The 24907-nt window shown below is 43.8% G+C and overlaps 1 protein-coding gene across 7 annotated transcripts in view; it reads right to left on the reverse strand.

Moving 5' to 3' along the window:
• Positions 1-1886: 1886 nt before the first annotated feature.
• The window catches only part of mctp1a (multiple C2 domains, transmembrane 1a), a 143790-nt gene continuing 120769 nt past the window's right edge, over positions 1887-24907 (reverse strand). For 3 of the 7 annotated variants that reach the window (XM_085787089.1, XM_085787093.1, XM_085787092.1), the window contains 4 exons: positions 12252-12361; positions 11359-11468; positions 10956-11053; positions 1887-3033 (listed from right to left, as the gene is read on the reverse strand). In XM_085787089.1, the coding sequence (XP_085643215.1) occupies positions 2962-3033; positions 10956-11053; positions 11359-11468; positions 12252-12361 (390 nt within the window). In that variant the 3' untranslated portion in view covers positions 1887-2961. Of the gene's footprint in view, positions 3034-10955; positions 11054-11358; positions 11469-12251; positions 12362-21077; positions 21177-24907 lie in introns of all 7 variants that reach the window. The other 4 variants (XM_085787087.1, XM_085787091.1, XM_085787088.1 and 1 more) reach the window with 3 other exon arrangements.

Consider the following 24907-nt stretch of genomic DNA (forward strand, 5'->3'; position numbering starts at 1 on the left):
AATGAGGCAGGCATACACCTACTTTACAATATCATCACCAGACCATCAACAGGCATACTGTATAAAATACAACCATAAATTAATAAGTAGTTAGCTATGTACAGTATCATTTAAAAAATAAAATCTCATTTCAACCTGGTGCAAATAAAAGTGCTTTTTCCTTTACAGCTGTCAAGTCTGATACATTCCTTTATATAATTTATTTTCTCTTTCAACATACAAAATAAAAACACTTTGGTTTGCTTGCAAACAGAACCAAAACCAAATAATAAATGAGAAAAAGGGGACAGCATTTGGATGCAATACCACACAATAGTCACCACAATTTGCTGTAAAATAACTACATACAGAAGTAGACACATACATATCAGGTATTCAAACAGTCCCTTCAGGCATTATAAAAAGCCATCCTTCACGAGCCGTAGAGTGTGTTTGTTGAGGAGGCTATAATCAGTCTGCGATGCTGCTCTTAGGGGACAGTCTGTTATTGTCTTTCAAGTGGATTCCTCAAAACAACAAAACAAAATCAATGGTCCTCTGGAGTGACAGATCCGAGCCTGTTGATATTTAAGCATGGAGATGGATGGGTAAAGAGGGAGGGAGCGAACAGGAGAGCAGGGAGGTGATGGCAAGCAGAGAGGCAGACAGACAGGGCAAGAGGATGACAAAATGGCAGAGGAGAACTCTAGTTGCTGCTAAGGGGCTTTAGAGTGATAAAGATAGACAGAGAGACAGACGAACAGACAGACAAAGGGGGTTAAAGGGAACAAAAAGATGTGTGGTGGGGGTGCAGCAGCAGGGATCAGTAGGATGAGAGGAGACCTCCTCAAATGTAGCCTGAGCTGCGATCTTTCAACAGATGCTCAACGAGAAGCCCAGGAGACCGTCCCTTCAGACAGGGTCGCAACCCCGCTCACTGACGAATGAGGGAACCGCAGAGAGAGCAAACGGAGAGCGGCATGATGGGAGGAAGGATCTGAAATAGCATAAAAAAACACACACATACACACACACACGCATGCACACCCCACATCCCTGACATCTCAGGCCTAAGTCCCCTCAGAGCCCTGTCTTGTCACACAGCGACTCGCTGCTCATCTAGCTGACGGCCTTCTACACCAGCACACCAAATAACAGCTGGCATTTCTGCTGCACACTCACACATACTCAAACGCACACACACATAACTCAACACACACAGTGAATCTACGCATCAGTCTACAGCTGGAGGCTAGATACAATTGTAACACACACCAATGCTGAGAAAAGCAACATGTCTTTGATTGCATAAACATGTATACGCAAACACTCTCGCACAGTTCACATATACAAGCCTCTGTCTCTGGAAAGACAGATCAAAGTTGAGCTGTGGGCACAGGAGGTGGGGCAGATGGAGAGGGCGGCCAGCCTGGGGCACAGCATCACACAGAGCATGTTTGTGTGAGTGCGTGTGTGTGTGCCTGAGAAAATGTGCCTGCTCAAATGGGATGTTATGTTTTCATCTGTGAGCAAGTAGGTGCAGTATCTGTACGTGAGCACAGTGTATTCACGTGAGAGGGTTTCTTTTTTTTCCGTGTGTGTGTCTGTATGCTTGTGCTTGCGCATGTGTGAATGCTGTCGTGTGTGGCCGCCGAGGCAAACACACAGGGAGATGAGAGGGAAGGAGACCAGCCTTTCAAACAAGATTAGGGCTGCGGCTGCCTAAAGGCCTGCCTGCCTGGCGACACTCTGCATAGACTGGGTGACATCTATATTAACACCACGACAGCAGAAGGCCCAGTCTGCTGCGCCTCCTGACAGACAGAGAATATGGATCACTGACTGTCTGGTTATCTATCTGTCTGTCTGACTGACTGACTGACTGACTGACTGACTGACTGACTGACTGACTGACTGACTGACTGACTGACTGATGGAGGTTTTGACAGGTTTTAAACGTGGCTAAGTTATCTGGATTATAAATAGTGATAAATATTTAGGTCATAACACCGACTGTCTTCTTCCCAACAGTGTATTTTTTTCTTCCTCCAAGTACTATTTAACGGTCATTATGCAATTTTAAGAACTACAGATTCACTGTACTTTAAACTAATATCACTGTCCACTGTGGTTAGATTTTTTTGTTTGTTTGTTTCAGAGTCAAGTCTTTAAAAAAGCTAAATGAACATTGTTTTAAAGCACAGACAGATACCACCACAAGCCTTGTTGGTCCAGTTTTGTGTTTTTGTAGAAAGACATATCTGGAGGCTACCACTGTAATTGCTAATCAACTTGGCTGGCTGAGTTAAGTGCAGGCAATCCAAATTACTGCCAGTGAACATAACATCATTGCCACATCCAAGAGGGGAAGAAAACAAAAGATACTTCAGTACAAAAACAATTAGAAAATATAAACATATTACCAAACTCAGTTAATAAGTTCAATATGAGCAAAAAAATACTTAAAAGTCCTTTGCAGAGTGATAATGCAGTATGTTAGTATAAGGCTTGTATTCTGATCAACATGGATGCACTGATTATGTCTTTTTGAAATGGTGAATATAAATGTTGTAATCCTTGTGTGACACTGACACTGTGGCAAACGAATGGACCGCGTCCACCGAGCTGTCAGGGTGATGGAGCAAAGAAACGAGGAGAGCGGCTCACACGGCTGATACAAAGGTCATCCCAGCCATCATTCCCACTCGCCTTTAAAATCAATCAAAAGCATAATGGTGATAATAATTAAAGAGATTTCTTGTCTTGTTTTATACAAAAATTACACATCAGGAAACCATACTGTACATCATGAGTAATTACAGACAGAAAAAAAGGGTTGAGAGAAGAAAATAGGAAAGAAAAAATGGAAGGACAGTTGAGCTGAGCTGGTCCAGAGCCGTCTACCTCTGCTCCACAGTGTCCAGTAATAGACAGAGTGAAGAAAAGTGGAGAAGAGAGGAGTTGGTGGGCGGACACAGTCATCTACCCGGGGTTGTTTTTCTTCCTTTTATTTGGACTGGGATTGGGATCCAGTTTCAGCTCTCGGTACTGCACCTGTTAAAACACACAGAAACACACACGGAAGCACGCACGCACACACGCACGCACGCACACACACAAACACACACCACCCGGTCAGGTGGAAAGAGCAAAGGATGCTTGAATAGCACTGAAACCCTCCAGAGGCTCTCTGAGTCCAGCTGTGTGGAACAGTGGCCTAGGGGAAGGGATTACACACTGATTACAACACACACACACACACACACACACACACACACACACACACACACACATGCACACACACAGATGCTCGAGAAGATATTCACATGCACACACACACAATCCATGTACGCTGTTCAAAGCTCCAAATACACTCGCGCTCGCACACAAACGCACACAAATATACACGAACGCACTTACTTCCACAGATGTGGAACAGTGGCCTGAGGGAAGGGATCACACAAACAAACAGAGAACAGGGCAAGGGCTCATGGGAAAGCTTGGAGAGACAACAGAGTCATCTCAGCATGGCAAGATGGTGAGGAGAGAAAGGGCAGAGAGATGGGAAGGAGGTAAGAAAGAAAGAAAGAAAGAAAGAAAGAAAGAAAGAAAGAAAGAAAGAAAGAAAGAAAGAAAGAAAGAAAGAAAGAAAGAAAGAAAATGCACAGTAACCTTTGAAAACCAAAGTCTGTGCTTCATTGTTCGTTGTAGTTGCTGCAGTATCAATAGATTACTAACCAGGTGTAGCTTGACACATACTGTGCTGTGTAATTAGACACAAAACCATTAAATCTCAGTTTCTGTGCTTCTGAATAAAGAGCCAATTATAAAAGTTAGGCAAATTGACATAAATCATTATAAAACTCCCTGCTTATTAGAAAATGCACATGTGAACTACCGGTCAGAATTAAAAAACAAACACACGAGGTATTTTCATTGTTTCCGTTGTTCATGATACAAAACACTAGGAAAGAAATTATAATGTTCAATTTCCTCTACATCGTTTTCTCTCCACTCAAACTGGCTGAAGTGTAGCTATCCATCAGGGAGCGGTCCGTCTGTGTGGAGCTTCCCTTCTTAATGAGTGGACCCCTGAGAAGATCTGAGCTGATGAGGCTCCTGTCTGTCAGCCACTAACTTGGAGACTACAGACAGCTCGAGGAGAAGAGTCCAGAATTTCTACATTTGAAGGGCACTGACTGCACTGTAGTCGAAGTTATTATTTTTGAACAACGATTTCCACACCAAGACATTCATTCATTCATTTTCTATACCGCTTATCCTGCACTACGGTCACGGGTGAGCTGGAGCTGGATCTCAGCTGACTTCAGGCAAGAGGCGACAGGTTGCCAGTCTATCGCAGGGCTAACATGTACAGACAGACAACCATTCACACCTATGGGCAATTTAGAGTCACCAGTTAACCTGCATGTCTTTGGTTTGTGGGAGGAAGCCGGAGTAACTGGAGAGAACCCACTGTGCATGCACAGGGAGAATGCAAACTCCACACAGAAGGGCCCCAGACCCCTTCCTCTTCACCTCCCACCTATGGATTTTTGTGGCCCTATATTACATGAAGCAATGCTGTAGTGTGTTTCTTTTCTTTCTGAGACAAAATGATTGATTTCCCTCGGTGTCCTGAATGTTCTGACTTGTTTGTTTCATATGTCATGTTTGTCTTTGTATGACACTGAAACTTTGCACTTAAAAATAAAGTTAAAGAAAAAAAAAAAAGAAGGGCCCCAGACATTTTTTTAAAATATTTGAAAAAGCAGAATTTCACTTTTTTTAAAGCTTCATGCTATGATTTGTCAACAGTTATGTAAGAAGAAGCTATGCCTATAGCCTATGTTAAGCTTTGACTAACGGTGACTTCATATTTTCATACTCATGTCTTTTCATTTATCTCACTGCAAGGAAGCGAATAAGTGACTTCCCCAACATGTCATAGCCATTCCGTTAAACAGACATTTCAGTGGCACACTGCAATCACTTCCGAATAGGTTCAGCACTATCACTGAGGGAGTGACACCTATTTCTCCCTAAGGGAACTGGTTCCCCACTTGATGTGATGCTTTGAAAAGATGGTGAGTTTAGACAGAAACTGCTCTTAAGTGAGGGACACTCAGACGCAACAGCATCACAGTGGCTGAGCGTCAACAACCAGAGACTGTCACTCAGTCTCTCGCTTTCAGCACAAATACAGTCGCTAGCCTAGACAGATCCACGACACTGACAAGCACTAGCCACTGAATCAGAATACTAATAGAATAAAAAAAAAAAAGACTTAACAGTCACAGCACCAAAGAGCCAGTATTGTCTGTGGGATCGCTCCTAGGCTGATGTACTGTAGGCTACTCTGCCTGTCTGTCTGACTGACTGACACCCTCTCTGATTCTCCAGGCAGACAACAAACTGACGTCAATATGGTTTCTCTGTTCTGTCTCATGGAGGGTCTGTCTGCTGTGGACGGGAACAGCAGCGCTTCTCAGTGCTAGCTGGGAACGAGCCTTTATCATTCGTCTTCCACTGGTTCCCACTGTCGCTTCAGTGACGCCTCCCAATAACCTCTGCCTGCAATGAACAAGTCTGAGATGCAAAGACATGTGTGTGTGTGTGTCAGCAAAAATGAAGACAGACGTAGCTATAGGAAGACCAACAACAGTACACACATACATCCCTGCACCTCCCTCGTCATGCAGAAACACAACTCCCAGTCATCGTTGTGTCATTAAAATCCCATAAAAATCCACACACTGTATGCACACACATATGCAGTGGGGTATTTTTGTTCCTCTGTTTCACAGTGGTGGTCACCAATGTCCCGTTAAGGTGCTTACAGGGTGGTTAGGCCAGCATGTGTTGCTCTCTACGCCTCACTAAGCAGCCAGACTGCACTGATTCCTCACTGTCCACAAGGCAAACTAACATCCTGCTAAACAGCTGTACAAATACAACCAGTTTGTCGGATACAGTGAGAGGGAAGGGAGACCGGGAGATAATCTGAAAGATGATGAAGGGGCAGTCCAGGTGGAGAAAACAAGGAAGGATGAGAAGCGAGAGAAAAAGCGACAGAAATATACAGAAAGATAAAAGGAGGAAGGGCAGAGAGTGGGACAAACCAACAAAGGAAACTGGAGAGAAAACAATGAGAGAGAAGGAGAGACTGGGTGAGACAGAGGGAGATCAGTGGACATTCGGGTGATGACAGATACTGTTCTCATGTGGGTGTGGATCCTTTTATAGCCCTGCCAACTAAAGCAGACAACGGAGCAAAAACCCAGGGGACAGAGAGGGGTTTATATGGCCCCATCTGTGGGTGTGTGTGTGTGTGTGTGTGCAGCGGTAGTTGGGTTAAGGGACCATGACTGTCCTGGCATAGTGCCCACATTGACTGCGATCAATGACAGCGGTGCACTCATGGATGAACATGAGTGAGTGAATGGTTGAATGATTTAATTCACTCATGAGCAAAGGAGTAACAGCACATCTGCATGTAGTGTAGTAACAAGGACACATATCTGTTAATATCAAATAATTGCAAACAAATTGACAAAGATTCCACCCTTATCAAAACGTCTCTGCGTATGAATTGTCAATCATTGTTTGCTAAAAGCGTCAAGTGCGCTACCACGGATCCAAAACTAGGGCAGATATTGTATGGGATCACTGGCTGTTAGTGGTCCCATTATAGGGCCAAACGCCTACAGCAGCAAAAAGGAATACGGCAATTTAATTCTAAGCATTGACATTCCTGTCCAAACAAAACTCTTTGTCAGTGCAGACACACAAAGAAAAGTTTGCATGTCAGTAGAAAATAGGGTTTTGTTTCTCATGAAGAGTAGCGAAGGGGATCGACAAAAAGAAAGGGTGCAGGGAAAAAACAATATCTCAATCAAACAGTCGTTTCTTTGTGAGGAGCTGCCAGCCATGAGAAACGCTGCTCATGCGTCACAGGTTCAGTTCCACCTTACAGGTGACAGGCCTGCCTGATGCTATACCCTTGGCTCCCCACTCACCTCACCTAATAACACACACACATACACACACACAGACACACAGAGACACACAGGTACCAACCCGACGCAGACAACAAGAGCTAGTTAAAGTTAAAAAAACAGAGGAAAAGGCAGAGGAGGCGAAGAGAAAGTGGGACGTTAGCGAAATAAAAGAAACTGAAATTGGGTGAAAGTAAAAAGTGAGGTAATGCGGCGAGCACATAAGCAATTTGGTACACGATCGGGGAGCTTAAAGGGAACATCAACAGAAGAGGCAGTGGGTAAAGACCCAGCGCTGCTCAAAGGCTGCTCCACCCTCGCTCCTCTCCTCTCCTATCCCAAATGTTGACAGTACAAGTGCAAAACAGGCTTTGAAGTGTGCTCTGCTGAAGGGGCGCCGTGTACCAGGCATCGCGCTTCGTTTAACGGTGTTACCCACAAAGCATCCCGGGACCTGCTCCCAGCTCCTGCTTTCAGTGTCTCTCGCCCTTTCTCTCTCTCTCTCTCTCTTCCTCTCGCATTGAACCTTTGACAGTGTTTTGATGATGCCACTGTGGGCAGACAGACAAGGCGAAACCAAGGTGGGTGACAGTGAGCAAAGAAAAGGCAAACAGGGAAGTAAATAAATCAAGTCAATGAAAAGCATGGGAGCTACATTTTAATGATACTATGCTATTCTGTTTTTTCCTGTCCTTTCCAGAGAGCACAGAACTCAGCAGGTTTCATCTCATGTGACGCCTAACGGAGCATAAGGGTTATTAAATGTTTCCAGGGAAACACTTTTGTGTACAGTTCAGACATCTGCACATTGGAGGATTCAGCACTTATGTCTATTGTTGGGAAAGAAAAGGCATGCCAAGGTGACATAAGCCAACGAGCAAAAAAGGGAGGGGGAAAAAAACAAAGTCAGGAAAGTTTCGCCTATTAGCTGCTATGGCACGGCACATACTGAATAGTGACTAATTGGCCACCTCCAGTGAAATGTTTAAATTTGTCACAAAAGGGTAGAAGGACAAAGCAAAGGAGAGAGAGAGAGAGACCTCTGCTAGACGTGAGTGATGGCATCTGGCATCATTTCAACCTTTAACTATCCTGCCTTTGACCCCTGTATGTCCAGCGAGGTTTCATCTCCAACATAAACGTTGTCTAAAAATATTAACCCAACTCCCCACTGTTCATTAGGCGCTAAATTGGAATTCATGCTTATTTTTGTACTGGGGGTTTGATCCAGCTCCTTTACACCAATCATAAAGGGCCACTTGGCAAGCTAATTGCCTTGGCCCTACTTATGCACTCCGTAGCTCACATGGCTAATGGTGTCGTAAAACATACTAGTGCACTGACACCTCCCAAAAGCCAGGTAGGGAATACTTAGCACTATAAAGGTGCTCAGCTTGGCCTCGTTTAAGAGGACATGAAGGATTCCCTGATAATGACCATAAAGACAGCTTACACTGGTCAAATATCCAGACCAGATACAAGAAAGTGTTACCCAGAGAGGGACAGAAACGCTTACACACACACACACACACACACACACACACACACATAGACACTACACACCATGCCAGCCCTTAACATTGCTGCTCACAGAGGGACATAATGATTTAAGTAAACTGCTCACATGGTAAAAAGGTAGTTCTCCTTGTTGCAGCTTCCATACACCACTGGGGATTTAGTTTTTAAAGGGTGTTTGACAGTGCTGTTAGGGGCCCAGTGTCAGTGATTTGAAAAGCTGGGTCTGTAGTGAAGCACCTTCCACTAACTGTATGACCGATGAGAAACTAGAGTTGTTGCTGAATGCAAAGTTTCTTTTATGTACTTGAACTCTATGAAGACCAATGAAAGATGACAAATCTGAGTCCAAAAGCTGTTAAACGGCTGCCGTGTTGCTGTACAGCTATATACAGTACATAATGATGCTCTGTGGCCCAGTGTGGTTGCCCTTTGCATATAAAGTCATTAGAACCTCATCAGTTCTGGCTGCACCGAAGCACCTCCAAATGATGCGGAACAGTACCCTGAAACACCCCCAACCCAAATCACATGTACTATTGCTGGGAGAGCATGTGTGTGTGTGTGTGTGTGTGTGTGTGTGTGTGTGTGATTATGTATGTGTGCTAGGTCACACCAGGGCCCTGAAATAGCACTTCATTAGTCATCCAGGGTGTCAGGCGTAGTAGGCCCCTGCACCAATGCCAATGGGTGCCGTGGACACGTGCCCGTGAGGGGACGCTCCATTTGGACCCCAGCACCTCGCTGCATCATCCAAGAGCCTCAAGGGCTTAATCCCCACAGACGACTTTGACCCAGTAAGGCGAGGGCAAGCAATGAGGTGAACCCACCACCGGAGGCAGCGGCGGGACGCACCGCAGAGCAGAATGTTCTGGTCTGTTTTTAGCCAGCGACCACAGAGCAGGGTGTCTTCGCAGAAAACTAACCTTTGGATTCAGTGGAAAAGTGGTTTCTGCTCTTCATTGGCTCACTGAGCAGAGACTCTAAAGTTTGATTGCCTTATTTCTCGATACAAATAAGACTACCCCTGCCTTTAATAATCAGACTAAACCCTCCCAGCACAACCTGTACCCCTCTTTCTTTCTCTCATTTCTCCATTTCCCTTTTCCCTTGCCAACGTCTACTCTACTCTAACCCCCTCCATGGTCTTTCACCCACATTACTTAGAAAACCTTCAAACTTAGTGAAACCTGGCAACAATTACAATTCCACCAGCTGCAGCAATAACTGTTACAGTAGCACTTACACTCTTACTTATACAGTAGGCACAACTCCAGCAGTATGGGCACCAGACCAGAGCAGCATGTCTGCCCCGACCTTCCCTAGCCAGCAGGCACTCATTAGGGGCCTTGTAAAGGCCTCGTACCTGCCGGGCCTGGGCCCCCTCACCACTTCTCTCCTCCAGGCTCCAGGTGTGTAAGGTGGCTGCACTTTACCAGAGGGGACAGCTTGGGCTCATTTAAGCAAATGGCTACCTGCCCTGTGCCTACTGCTGCAGCAGGCTCCAGTAAACTATGAAATTGTAAAACTGCACGGAGGAGGGAGAACATGGGGGGCTGGAAGGGGTGTGTAGGGGAGCAGGGATTATGACCCTGTAAAGATGAAAGACGTTGCAGGCAACAAGCGATCAAAGAGGAAGTGTGTCAGCACTGATGTGGCAGGGGATTGGTCTGATGTGGCCCCGGGTCGTTGAGCCTCAGCCTGCATGTGTGTTTATCAGTGCGTTCAAGTGCGTGTGTATCGAACTCGCCACAGCAGGCCTTAACAGCCACAGCGGACGCCACCGGTGCTGGATAACACAACGACTTTCACAAGCTGCCGCTTAATTGCAGTTTAAACTGCACTTTGTCCTGAGCAGCACAGCACGTTACATTCCACACACACACACACACACACACACACACCTACACAAGTATATTTTACCTAACGAAGCATCTGCAGTCTTCAGCCACAGAGTTAATCTGATCTCACGGTTAATGTAGAAGCAAAACCGCATGGGGCTGGTTAACTGTTGGTTTACACTCTGTTCCAATTACTAGCATAGCTGGGAAACAACAGCTTACTGTAATTGTGTGTGAGTGTATGTGTATGGAGTCAATCAACCTAGTTATATGCTGGGCACTAAACTCACTTAACCTTGTTATCATATTACACAGCTCCAGCTATGTATGTGGAAATTGAATTAGACTAGGAAGCTATTAATGGGAAAACACAGAAACGACTTTGAAACAATTAGATTAGATGTCTGTGTGGCTAAAACAATGGATAGTCGGTTCACCCTACACAAAAATTACAGCAATGAAGAGCTGGCGCCTGAGAGGAGGAAAAAGAAAGACAACAGACAGAACAGACAGAACAGACAACAAAAGGAGCCCTAACTCTTGCCCATGTCTGGAGCCGGCAGATGTGTTGTCAAAAGGACAGAAAAGATGAGGCAGAGATATAAAACAAAAGTTCACCCACCACTTGTACATCTGAGGGCACTCTGGAGAGAAAGTCTAGCAGCTCGTTGTTGTCAATGGTATAAGGGTCTCGCAGCTTCTTGGTGAATTTATTCACCCCTGTAGAAAGAAAAACAGTGGGGGCAGGTGGGGAGGAGTTGGGAAAAGACAAGTGGACATCAGCACCTACTGTAAACAAGATGATAAAACCTTTATGCCTGTTGCACTCCCTGAAAATTAACATGGCACAGAGTGCAGGAAAAGTTAAATACTGTCTGGATATAAAAAAGCAACATGAAATACAAACACTGCATTGCTCTGCCATAGATTTACTAAGATAGTGTATTTACATTTGACTATAAATTTGAATGACTTAGACTTGTAGTACATGTACATTAACATCACACTTTTTTAAATCAGCTTACCCCAGACCAACACAATATATCGTAGAGGGATGAAGTAGATGATGATAGTGGCCAATCCGAGAGCCACAATGACCAGCCAGCTTAAGAAAGGCACAGTCCAGTTAAATGTGCTGCAAAAAGAGGGGGAAAGGGGACTGTAAAAATTAGACATGGCAAACAGTAGTCCGGCCAAACACTCTGACAAATAAAATAAAGAGGGGTCAGGGAGGCCGTTTCAATACCGTTCAACCCAAACAGGTGGATCTGGATACTTCAAGACTACAAATTCTTCAAACTCACTCAAATTGTGCAAAGGGAAATAGATTCATGCAAAGCCTTACAGGTCACCATTGCAGGGTGAAAATGTGTTATGTGACTCAATGCTATTCACACCATCGAATCAGTGAGACACTCTCAGCTTTATAGAAACACAGGTCACAGATGTTTCAGTTTGATTTAAAATGTTTTTACCAGTAATTGAAAAAGAATCTCCGGCCTCACTCTTTTCTCTCTGCAGCTTTTAATCAAAACAAAGTCCCTTGCCTTCCCCTTGGTTTGAATGGAACTATGTGAATGCGAGGGCTTCTGGTTATGCAGAAGTGTACAGTAAATAGATGGTTTTGTGTGCGTGCCCATGGGGATTGATGTGTGTTTAATCAAGGATGTGCATGATTCAGTTAAGAGGTCATGCAGGGTTAAGTGAGATGTGATGGACATAAAGACAGACGGTCTGTGTTTGTGTCTAGGGGTTGAGTGTCATGCTGGCAGTGTTTCCTGAAAGCAGCACTGAGTTATTCTCACTTAGCCTGGCAAGGGGAAGTGGGGCAACCTGGCATTGTGGAAAAAACACTGGGACGTGCGGAGCAGAGCAGAGCGGAGTGGGCCAAGTGCCGAGGAGCGGGCTTACGACTCACTTCTTTATCCGCTCGCCATAGGAGGCCACTTCATCCAGTGCATTCTGCACGCTGATGCACACGTCCTGAATGGCATAAAGCTTGTTCATGAAGCCCTTTCTCTCCGAGTCCTGCAAGAGGACAGATAGAGATGTAGGCGAGGGGGAAAGAAAGCAAGGGTGAGGGAGGAAGGGATGGGGTGAGACAGAGAAGAGACGGGAGGAGAGAGAAAGAGGAGACAGAAGACAGAGGCTGGGCACAGGCATCTTTGCGAAAACAATACATTTTAAATAGCGTCAAAGATCTGGAGTGGGGAGCCAAATCACCGGATATCCTGCTTGAACTGACGGAGTGCTTTCATTCCAGCCAGTAATAGAGATATAAAGTCGGCAGAACAAATCAAAATGTTTTCCTCCTTACAAAAGCTCACACAGGAAAATTTGAATATGTGAATAGAGAGGCAGAATTAAACTGAAAGCCGAATGGATACATCAATCTTTGGGCACTCTTTTTTCTCTCTCTTTCTCTCTGCTGCTGCCAAGACAGCTAGGAAGACCGGGTAGAGCCCGCTTTTGTTCTGCTGGCTGGCACACTGTGATGATGTCACCAGCCGTGACATCATTATCATCCTTATTAACGCCGTCACCCACCATGAAGAGTTCCTCCTTTTCAACTTTTGATGGTTGAGAACTTAAGAATATTGTGGGGAATGGGGCGGGGCGGGGGGGGAAACCACAAACTAGGCAAGACAATCTAAAATCTATAGTACAATCCCCGCCCTCTTACTGAAACAAAGTGAAGAATTTTAGAAGTCATGCAACAGTCAACGAGCTGCCTGCTGACTGACTGACAGGCAGGGACGGGATGGATCTGGACAGAATGAGGTGACAGAGAGTGATCGAGAGCTGTTAGCTGAGTGAGGACATCAACACGCAGACTGGTTGTGCCTGGATGTGATTGGTGGGCATGCTTGGGAGACAAAAGAAGGGCAGAACAAGAAGAGGAGGACTATCTAACACAAGTTATTGTAGTGTACAGTGGTGCTATCATGGTCAGTGGTCAGTTTACACTGTGGTAATAGCCAGGGAATACAGGCTTTCAAGTTCCAGTACAGAGAAGCAGTGAATAACCCTAAAATGTCTTGATACAGTGACTCATTTTTTTTAGGAAGGAGTGTGGGTGTGGAGAAGCCGGCGGGCGGGGGGCTGGTATTCTCTCATAAGTGAATTATTGTGCCCTTTTCCCCCATGTTTGAGCGTTATTCAACACTTGCAAATGAAAATGAAGTGAATGACTAAATGACTCCAGAAACCTTCATAGCCCAGATAAGAATCTGGATTTCATGCAGCTGGGAAAAATAAGGATATTACGCAGCTGTTTGAAACTTCAATTAATTGCAAAGAGGACAAAAAATATGAAGCTTAAGTAAGAAAAGTTTAAGAGAAACCAAAAGATTATGGCATAACCCTCCACGGCCACTGACTATTTCTCATTTGTTAGAGTTCTAGCATGTGGAGCAGTGAGTGTGTTATTGATGAAGATGGATGGACATTGTTAGATTAGAGAAGTAAAACTCTGACTAATCCTTATCATTATATCCAAAGAAGACAGTGAAGCAGTCAAAGACATGAGACCTCCAGGACCCCAGAGGCCTTTACCACATTTTGCTCCTTGCGGCCAGCCCCCCCACCTCACCACAACCCTCCCACTGAGACCCAAACCCACCCTCTTCTTTCTGCTCTCCATCCAGGATCAGATAATGTGAAAAATGAACCATAGAGCAGTCAGGGAGACCACATGGCCTTCCCAGCAAAACCACACAAGACAAATAGATATAATTAGACAGCGTCCCTGGGTTATTTTTCTTCGCAAATATTTTACAAGACTCCCTTTCTTTCTTTCTTCCTCCCTCTCTCCTCCTCTTCTCAGTTCTTTCCTCGGAGTCCATCTGTTTTTCATTGCTCGCTCAAACAAATCTCAGAACGCAGGGTCTATTGTGCTGGGCCGGGTTAGGCCAAGCCGAGCCGGGCTGGGCCAGGTCAGGCCGTTTTATTTTCGGGCCCAGACTCAGGGGAGAGTGTTTGAGGGCCAGGGGAGTGGTGTGAGAGAGCGGGCGGGGGTGGAGAGGATAGGTCAGAGGTCGTTGGAGTATAAACCATTGCCACATGCCCCTCGGACTGCGGTCTGACTCCTATTTCCTGTCTTCAAACACTGCTCAGGGAGGCGGGAGGTAGCAATAACACAGAGGGCCACGGAGAACCTTGTTTTCCCAGCTTCCCCGCACACTGCGCACATATGGAGCCAGGCAACCTGTTCCTTTAATGCAACCTAATATGCACACAAACACACACACGCACACACACACACCCTACAGCTATTAGATAAGGTTGATCTGCACACCTGGTCTTGCTGTGTGACTCTACAAACGATATTATATCCTGACACAGATTAGACGATGAGGGCCCTTGACTTTTACAAGCAGTTTCTTTCATACTGAGCAAGTTTGTTTTAGACTGCAATGTCATCAGCGACAGAGTGGGAACTGATACAGAAAGATGAGGAGAGAGACGGAGTATTCACACATCAGAGCCAAGGTTATGTGAAGTTTTTTGTTGATGCAGACATTTAACAAAATAGTGAAATATTTGAACCAGGGAGGAGAGCTGGTTGAGACACACACTTACACACTCTATCATCAGGACTTAAATCAAGGACTCTGTTTTGTCATGCTTTCTGTGGTTCTGTGAAGAATGTGTGTACATGTGTTAAACACTAGCTCACATGCAATTTGCGATGAGAACATGGTTTTTCCAGTCCCGACCCGCTTCCAGTCCCGCTCAAGGAACGGGGTCTTTACAGGAGACTCAAGGCCTGTATTTCCATCTGTCTCTTCCTGTGCCTGTCAGGGAAACTAAATGGGTTTGTTTGGAGACCTGAAGGCAAGGCTAATAAAATGAAATCTCTGAGGTCTCTTGCTTTGACTTGGCTTCAGTTGCAAGTCATGTTAATGCTCCAAGTATGCTACAAATCCCAGCACCTCTGACAACAGTGGTCTGATTGATGTTGCTACATGGCTTGAATCATTCAGACAGATAGTGTAATAAGCCCGCCTAATGAGTTAAGCATCATGCATTATAATAGACTGCAACTGTAGGTTCATCTGCAGTGTGTTACACTGACATGTTACAGTAACCGCCTGCTCAGTCTGTGTGCTACAAATTATCAATCCCGTCAGATGACAGAATATTCTTCTTGATGATTTCATCTACTGTAAGACTTTCCTGTACAATAAACATACTTCATGTGTCTGCATAGCACAGCACAGCATAGTATATATACCACTACATGTAATATCATTAATTGCACTTAAAAAATAAAGCTGATGCAATACTGAGATTAACCCTAATGATGTTTTCCTTCCTGCTGTGACTACATCTGATATAAACCAAATGCACAACACAAAGGATGTAAAATGATTATATACTATGCGGCAGGAACAGTAACATTAAATGGGGAAAAAAAACAGATGTAAGAATATCAAAAGATAGAAAATAATTTAGCATTCCCAGTTGTGGGTTGACAGAATATATCATAAGAGAGAATATAGTGTTTTGATTAATTTTTGAATGCCCATGACCATCAGTGCTCTGCTAATTCAAAACGTTGATTTGTATGCCTGCAATACACACTCTAGAGTGTCTACCTAATATAAATACAAAGGGATCTTGAGGGCTTTACACATTTCTCTGTCTTTATTATTCATTCTCCTTGTCTTTTCCTGTGTGGTGGGTTATCTCTCCTTTGAAATATCATTTGTTTTATTATCTACTGTATACCAAAGGGTCAGAGTGTGATGTGAGTTCTGGGTAGAGTCAGCCAGCACAGCATACCACTGTGAATCAAATGGAAAACTGCACTGAGACGATCAGTTTGTCCTGTTTCTTCACACAGAAGAAATTCTTTGACATCAATTAACTCTCATCAGGCTGGTAGCAGAAATATTTACTGTGTCCATGTCCTTTGTTTGCAGTGAGTTGCGTGTTTTAATTGCATGTATGCCACTTAAATAAATACACTTTTTTTTGCGGTTATGTCCAAAGTTTGCATCATTGTTTGGATGTGCGGACTGTGATACGAATTCTCAGCCACGCACCCATCAGCTCAGCACTAAGCCACCATGTGTAAAAGTGTGTGCAGCAGGCTGCATCATGGGAGTGCTCCCATCAGGGGAGACAGAAGCAGGAAGGCTCGTTAAAGTTGATGCGAGTTGTTTGCATGTGTTAAGGAGAAACAACCCTCAGTGACACTAGAGAGAGCCCAGAGATACAGTACGTACACTCACTCAGTCACTCTCTCTCTCTCTCTCTCTCACACACACACACACACCTAGAAACAGCCAACTCAGGCTAACCACATTGCACTCGCTGGTAAATTGTGGTAAACAAATGTGGTAAACTCCTTGAAACACTTGATTAAATATTTAACAAAGGAATGATGCACAATGCCTCTGTGTACTCCAATGCTCCATTTCTCTTTCAGAGAGACAGCGCCGTGGCAGAGCACATCTATATGCAAAAGTGCAAAGTGAGCAGTTGTAAACTTTGCAAAGACAGTTTGTTCTTCACTGACCCAAGGCCTAGAGCTAAACAAGAGAGAGGTCACTGAGGACTTAGCCTGCTACGATGGACTCAAATATCTGTCCTATATCTACTAGGTGGAAATAGCGAGAGCCATTAGAGACTGTTTTAACCTCTGATCACATTGTTCTCCCTGCTGGGTTATGCCATAAAAATGATAAACCTAACAGTTATAATGCAGCAGCATATATCCCATCACACCACAAAATGAGTCTGAACCACAAGTGGCTGCTGCTCGTTGCTGCTGTGCTAAAATTGCACCTGTTTTTCTTTGTTTTTCTTTTTTCCTCTCTCGCTCTGGCAGCACAGTAAAAATTGAAATGTCATATAAAACGTGACAGGATGCTAATATGTGGCTCCCAGAGGGCATCTGAAAGCGTTCTTGTTGATTTTGTAACTGCAGAGAGAGAGTCGGTATCCCTCCCATTTCCACCCAAGGAAAAAAAAGGGGGAGGGGAGGTGATGCTGAAAAGTTGAGCAAGTTGAGAAATGCTTTAGGGGTGACACAAATTACATTTTCCAAAGCCTGCGCTAGAATTGGGAATGACAGAATAATAAACCCTGTACACAATTAGCATCTGTACATTTAAAACTAATCATGTTATCTGTCCCTGAAAAATCAAATATGGAGCAAAGGAACGACTTACTGCAATTGAAAAATCCTTGTGGTAGGCGTCACACCAGTTGTAATGGCCGTCAACATGTTAACGTTCCAATAGATCCAGTGACGACCAGACCAGACACATTTTCAAACTCAGCCTTCATTTTAATCCCATGTGCACACATGTAAAGTTTCATGTCTGTCTTGCAGGTTGTGATGGACACTCTGTCCACAGACAGGCAGACAGATAACACCTGTCAGTACTCAACAAACATCAATGATACCATCGCCACTGTTGGTATAGGTTAGTGGTTGATGAAAGGACAAAAGGCTTTCATTCACACTAGCTTGTTGCATACAGTAACAATTCCATAGTACTATAAATAAGAAACTAGTCAAACAAGAGTCACAAAAGTTAAATGTTCAGGTAAAAAAGGAAGCAAGCAGGAACATGTATAGTAAGTACATCGAGTGGTAATGAATATGATTTGAATGAATATGATAAATGATGGATATATTTCATAGTGAGTCAGGTGATGCTTGAAGCATTTCTGATGTTGACCATTTAAACAATTTAACTCCTAAGAGGCACATTACATAAGACAACAACTGTGCATAAACTAAAATCTAATACATTTCAGTGTTGTGTTACCAACTCGATGAGTCCCAGCTTTTTTTTAACCCATTGGGAGTTAAGAGAGGCCCCTGAAGGAAGAAAAAAAGTCGGGGACCCAGTAGCCTTGAAGAACATCTCCCCTCTGTCAGGATATGACAACAAGATGAGACAAAGGCCCTGCGGCCGGTCTCAGATACCACCATGCAACCTGGCACCTCGCCAGCACCACATGAAAGAGGCAGATGTTCCTTTTTTTTTTTTTTGAGGCTGCAGTTTTAATAAATAATTTATGCCATACAACACCTAATCCATGAGTGAATGTGGGGGAATACATCTCTATTTCCCTCCCTCTCTTTTTATCATAAACACATAAATATCTGTTTAACTAGGGTGATGAGATGCAGTGCACGTCCTCCTGGTCCTCATCAAGCGGTTCGCACACATAAAGGCCATGCTAAGATGTGAAGGGGCGTCCCGCTCCCACAGGCCCAGGGATGCATGCGTATACGTGTACGTCTGTGTGTACGGAATGCACACACAGATTTCTTTAAGAATATCTATGAGCGCTGAGGGTTATGGCGCCTACAAAGCCAAAGTCAAACTCCAGTTAAGACTGTCAGCTGAAGGTGGACCAGCCAGACAATGCTCTCGAGCACTAATTAGTCTTTTCCCCCTGCTTAGTCCCATAGTGAAGATAAATATACACATATGTAAGAGAGAGCAATAGAGGGACAGAGAGTAAGAGGGTATAAAAGGGAGAGGTGATGGTGACTTATTTTCGGTCTGACCTCTGCTTTCTATCCTAAAGAGAGAGGTTTCTGGTGTTATGAGAGTGTGCCTGTCTGTGTGTCTCTAATGTGTCTGGGTGGCAGGGGGTTGTTTGCCACTGATCATCTTTTCCCATTTCCCTCTGGGGCCTCTCATCACCTCCACCACACCAGCAACTCCATCAGACTCAAGGTCGGACACACACACACACACACACACACACACACACACATATATAAATGACTACCACTCTACAACTTCTGTGCTTGATCACTTCCCCTTCCTCACCTCCTGCTGAATGCCACCGGACCCCTACCCAGCCAGCAACCCCACCCTGCCCAATTCCCCCCCACCTTGCCTCACCTCTGCTCCCCTGCTCCTGCTCTCTCCTTCCCCTGTCCTTCCCAGGATCCAGCCTGGCAGTGTGTGATGAATGGGACAACATTACTCTTGTCCTCCGTTGGCCTGGTTTAGCAGCTCTAGCATATACCCCCCCCCCTCCCGTCTGTCTGTCTGTCTGTCTGTCTGTCTGTCTGCCTGCGCATTTGTCTCTCTCAGTCTCTGTCTTGTCTTATTTCAAACATATGCTCCTGAAATTTAACCTTAATTTGGTCTGGCTATATTTCAGCATGAGGATACATAAAAATGGGCTTTAGATGAGATACAGAATTTAGATAATTATGTTGACAAGTCAATTTTAAAGAGACGGATAAGCTTTTTTGTTTCTGTAAGGTGGTGTATTAGTATCCACTAATTAATTAATAACTAATTAATCAAAAAATTACTGAATATTTCAGGGTTTTCTTTTTATCCATCAAATCATATGTCACTCTAGTTTGGTTAAATAATATCTGATTCATCACTTAGGTCTGCAAAGCTTGCTAACTTTGGTGTACCTTTAATTACATATTCATGTTCAGAGGGGAAAAAAACTACAGAAACAGTTGTAACATCCACTGTTTTAAACTTTGTTTTGGAAGAAAAAAAAACAGACAGAGCGAGAGTGCATAGCTATGAAGTGAAGGGATCACATCTTCAAAAAAGTAAATAAAATATGCATCCTCTCTGTGCTCATTACAGATTTATGACTCTTGTTAAAAGAAAAGGTGGCGGCTGCCTTCTTACATGTCTGACTTTCAAATTCAGACGACACTGCTGTCAAGTGTTGTGCTCCACATTCTGTCCAATGAGAGACTGAGAGGGCTGAGTGTGTGCCATCTTCAACATCCTATTCGGCGAGTGTCTCGAAGAGAGTTACTTTGGGTGGATGAGAGCACACAAGAACTCCTCACCTACAGTGCAACGGGTGCTCGTCGTAATCCTTTGATGCATAGTTCATCAGTCAAAAAGTTCAGTTGCTTCAGCCGCTTGTGTGTATGTGATTCAGAACAATAACAGTTGGGGGAGTAGACATTGCTGCATTAGGCATAATGAGCATTGGGATTTGCTTCCGCAATATAAAATAGTTTTGCTGTTTCTGTAGCAACTTTCAAGAAAAAGCGCTCACACGCACATTCAAATCACCAGTACCCCCACTCACTCACCCGCCCCCACACACTCATTTATATACAGCCAACGCTGTGACACTCATTAGAAAATTTGTTGCTTAGGTGCATATTATAAGTGACTTAGGGGTTATAAAGTGTGAAAATAATCATGTTTTTTAGAAGGAAAGTAAATACTGCTTTTCAAAAATATCAAAATCTAAAAGTCTATTTTTGGTTTTAAAAAAAAAAGAACCTCAACTCCTTTATGAAAATCTATTCTATCATGGCCTTTGTCACTTCACAGATTATACACAAAACAAGTACCGTATGCATACACTCATGTGGCTTCAAACGTCACCCGTTAGTAACCCCAAACCACAAGTCCCACCAGCAAGACGTAGTTGACACACCATCACACCTCTGTCTACAGCTGCCACCGTACAATGCCACAGGGAGTCACACAAAAAGCAGCCTTCCATGCTGGAGCTCCGTTAGCTTCACCATCACCGTAAAGAGCAGGCAGAGTTAGAGGCCTTGAGGAAGGGTTAGGTTGTGGGCCAAGCGTGCAGTGCGTGGGTGGTAACTGTGACGTGGACAGGGAACAAGTATTGTACACAAACCCCGACAGGACGGCAGACAGAAAAGCCGCTGGACAGACGATGAGCTGGATAGGAAACCAGAAGACAGCGACACACACCATCAGGAGTCAGTGCCAGAACCACACACATGCCCACTTACCACCATCGTTCGTATCCACTCAAAGTGCCAGGAAGCCAACATATCCTCGAGGATATGGTTTTTATCACAGTTGTCCTCCCAGGGGCCTGGTTTAGGATCCTTATGGATAGATTACAGTGAGATTTTCTCTTTACAACCCAAAGAAATTAAGATTGAAAGGGTTAAAGAAAGAAAACAGGATGTTTTTCAGCTGGGGTCTTATAGTTGATGTTTTGGCCAATATAACAAGGTTGTAGCATGTGTGTATAACATTATTCTCACCGAATGCACTGCAGAGATTGTTAACAGAAGCACTGCACTGGAAAGAGCTTCAGCCTTGAAATGCAGAGGACACTCCAGATTGATTTCCTTTCAGTATTCACTTTTGTTTCAACTTCAAAATAGCTGCATCTGATAGTTGATGAATACTGGACAGTTTTAAACAGCATTTGAGGCGTATATAATCTCTACAATGACAGTGGTGAGTATATGGTTATCTGTGTTAACCTTTAGGAATACTGTACAAAACTACAACAGAAGACCCATGGTGCAAAGAAAAAGAAAGAAAAAAAATCATTTAAATAACAAAGGCCAGACTTAAAGTATTAAGAAAATGGCAGAGAGATGACAGAAAGCAAAAGACAAAGCAAGAGATGTTTATCTGGGGGGAATAGAGATAGTGAGGGATGATCCACCTGATGTGTGTGTGTGTGTGTGTGTGTGTGACAAAGAGGAAAAACAAACAAACAATGCAGTGTATTTTGCATAGAGAGACAATACCCCTGCATGCCTCTTTCACCCTCCTTTTTGTTTTCCTTCCTCCCTCTATTAGCCAAACATGATTAAAATGCAGTTCCTACCAGCGTCTCTGCTGAACAACGGGAAAAAAAGACAGTGAGATGGGAAGAAAAATGAAGCGGAAAAGTCAAAAGCATCTTTTACACCGTGACGCTTTTCATCCTTCACAGGCGGCAAGAAGAAAAGAACACAGACATTCAAACTTTTCTCTTCCCCTTTCTCCCTCTGTCTCTCTCTCCCATTCTCCTCAGCGGCTGAAAACACCCCCTGATACGTGAGGACAACCCCACTGCATCACAAGCTCAATAGCCTTGCCAGAACAACATTTACTTTCAGTCACACTTTTTTTCCAGAGCATTGATATAATTCCCTGTGCGCTCTTTAGTCCAATTACATTATTCCATGTCACTATCTGAGCAATCAGCGCAGTGCCGTGACTGGGACTGAGAGAGGAGTGCCAGGGCCTGGAAAGGTGCTGCAGAGCTACAGTATCTGGAGATGAAGCTGAAAACTCCTTTTAACTATACTCACACAAATTCACACTATATTCAGACAAAGTGTGCTCCATATTTAGCATTTCAATCAGTGGAGAGCCTAGCTATTTGCTTAATGGTACATAGAAGAAGAGGCAGAAGCTGAGACAGAGATGGGGATGTTGAAATCAGCAGATGAGAATGGCTGTGAGGCCTGCGGGATGAGAAATGAATATGTGTGCCGTTACAAGCCCTTTGCCAGGAGTTTTATCCTTGCTAGAGAACCATTGATAGGCACACATATATGCAGCATTGCATGTGCATACACACATGTGTGGCGCATGAGTCATACCTACAGGGAAAGCTGCAGAGGGTGGAACAGCTGCCTCAGCACTATAGATGAGGAGGATAAAGAGATACTGTGGTGTAGGAAGATGACTGCGTGGCTGGAGAGATGAAGAAACAGAGGATCATGTATGCTCTGTCTTGTATACACAGTGGAGTCATCAATATGACCTCCAAATGATAAAAAATATACTATATGGCGCTCATAAAACTGATGAAGCCAGATGTGCTTTCCAGCTTGCTATAACCTTTTTGGACGACCAGTTGGGTGGGAATTATTGCATGTCATGCAAAATGTATATATATTACACAAAGCTGCCCTCAGTTCTTCACAACTGTATCATATGACATAGGATAAGATCCCTAAATGGCTCAAAAAACAGCCCAGAAAAATGCTCTATAGGTTTGACCTCCAAACTGGATGAAACGATGTTATCGCTGATTCATGTGGAACGCCTTGGGGAATCGGTTTTCTAAAAACTAAATTATGACTAACCATCATTCAGATTTTCTAGATAAAGCTGATGAATCATTTCTACTCTGTATTTACCATCAACTGCGCACAGGGAAGCAATGGAGAAAATGAGTGAGAAACGGGATAGGGGAAAGATCTTGTGGGCGCATGTGTGTGTCTGTACGTGTGTGATACAGACAGATAGATGTAGGGAGCGAAAGAGAGAGGGAGTGCACCGAGCAGTAAGCCCGTGAGCAGGACATGATTGCAGTGTGTATCTTATCTGTGTCAGGTCCTCCCGAGGCTAGTGGAGCCTAGCTGAGCGGAGCATGAGCGCTTCAGTGACCAGTCAACCGTGTGAGGGTAATCTCCTCACTCCTTCAGTCTGTCTCTCTCTCATTCTCTCTCTCTCTCTCTCTCCCTTTTTCCCTTTTCCCAGTAAGCCCCCCCTCTGGGAGGCAGCTGAGCCACTCAACACATAAGCGAGGCGCTCACACAAACATATTTACGCACACAAACACTCACGCCCATGCAGAGCCCAAGGTGATTGCCTCATGCCAGGTCTGGACAGTCACCCCACAGGTGAGAGGAGACATCACAGGCTACATTGCACACTGAAGCCCCTGCTGCCAGCAGCTTGTCACTACAGGGCTGAGCTGCATGTCAGACGGCCCAGGTCTCATAATATTACTTCAAGCTCCACTGGAAGATACTGAAAAGGCAAAGGGACCCGTTTTAAAATTGAGAAAGACAATAAAAAGAGAAAAAAAAAAAGTCATCTTGAGACTGGAGGAATGGTTGAAGTGAGAAGAAGTTATAGATACTTGGACATGAACACTGCCATAAATTCTATTAGATTATGGATGAAAACTCTCTGAAGACCATTTTCCAAAACAAAGTAAATAATTTCCAAGGACAACTACATACTCCAGTGTCTGGACTGGATTACATGTTAAAACTAAGATCCAGTGGGAATCCTTCACTCAGTGATTCAATTACAACAGTGAAGTTAGTGATTTTAGGACTCAGAGTTCATAATGATGCATATTTGATTAATGATATGTATTTAGCAACAGAATATTGGATATTTATGAAAATAGAGATTAAAAAAAAAGAATGGTGTGTGAGTCTGAGTTCAATAAATATTTTATTAAAGACGTAAAGATTAAAAGTAAGCAGCATTCAATCAAATTCAAAGCATTAAATGCATGAGTCTGAATATAATGGTTTTATGCATAAATCCATGGTTTTTGTACAGTTCACAAACCCTATTTACTACCAAAAAAAAACGTCTTTATAGTGCCGCCGCAACATCCTTTCATGTGGAATATATATAACACATTAATTCTAAGTGACCTTTTTTCTTTCTTTTTTTTTACTTTGAGTGAAATCAATAGATGGTATCACTAAACTAAAAAGGGTGCACCTGCAACACACCACCATGTTTAAAATGAGTTTAATTGAAAATAGAGGTTAAAAATTGGGGCAGTATACTGCTTACACATTTTATGCATGTGTGGGTGGGTATGTGTGTGTATAGTAGGCAATAAGAATCAAGCAACATTCCATGTTGAAGGTCGACGCACACACGCAAACACACAGTGTGAAGGAGTAGGGGAGCGGAGGAAAAAATAGTTCATGTCTTACATTCTTTCACCCTTCATGTGCCCGCCTGTTTGGCTTTAACAACCGAGCCGTCCTCATCAATTAGTCTAGATGCTGGACTTTCATTGAGATTAAATGACTAATATCAGTGCTTGCTCACAAGAAAGACACTTTTC

Source organism: Trachurus japonicus, chromosome 9, assembly GCF_045865225.1.
Source record: "Trachurus japonicus isolate A0001 chromosome 9, Traja_1.0".
NCBI lineage: Eukaryota > Metazoa > Chordata > Actinopteri > Carangiformes > Carangidae > Trachurus > Trachurus japonicus.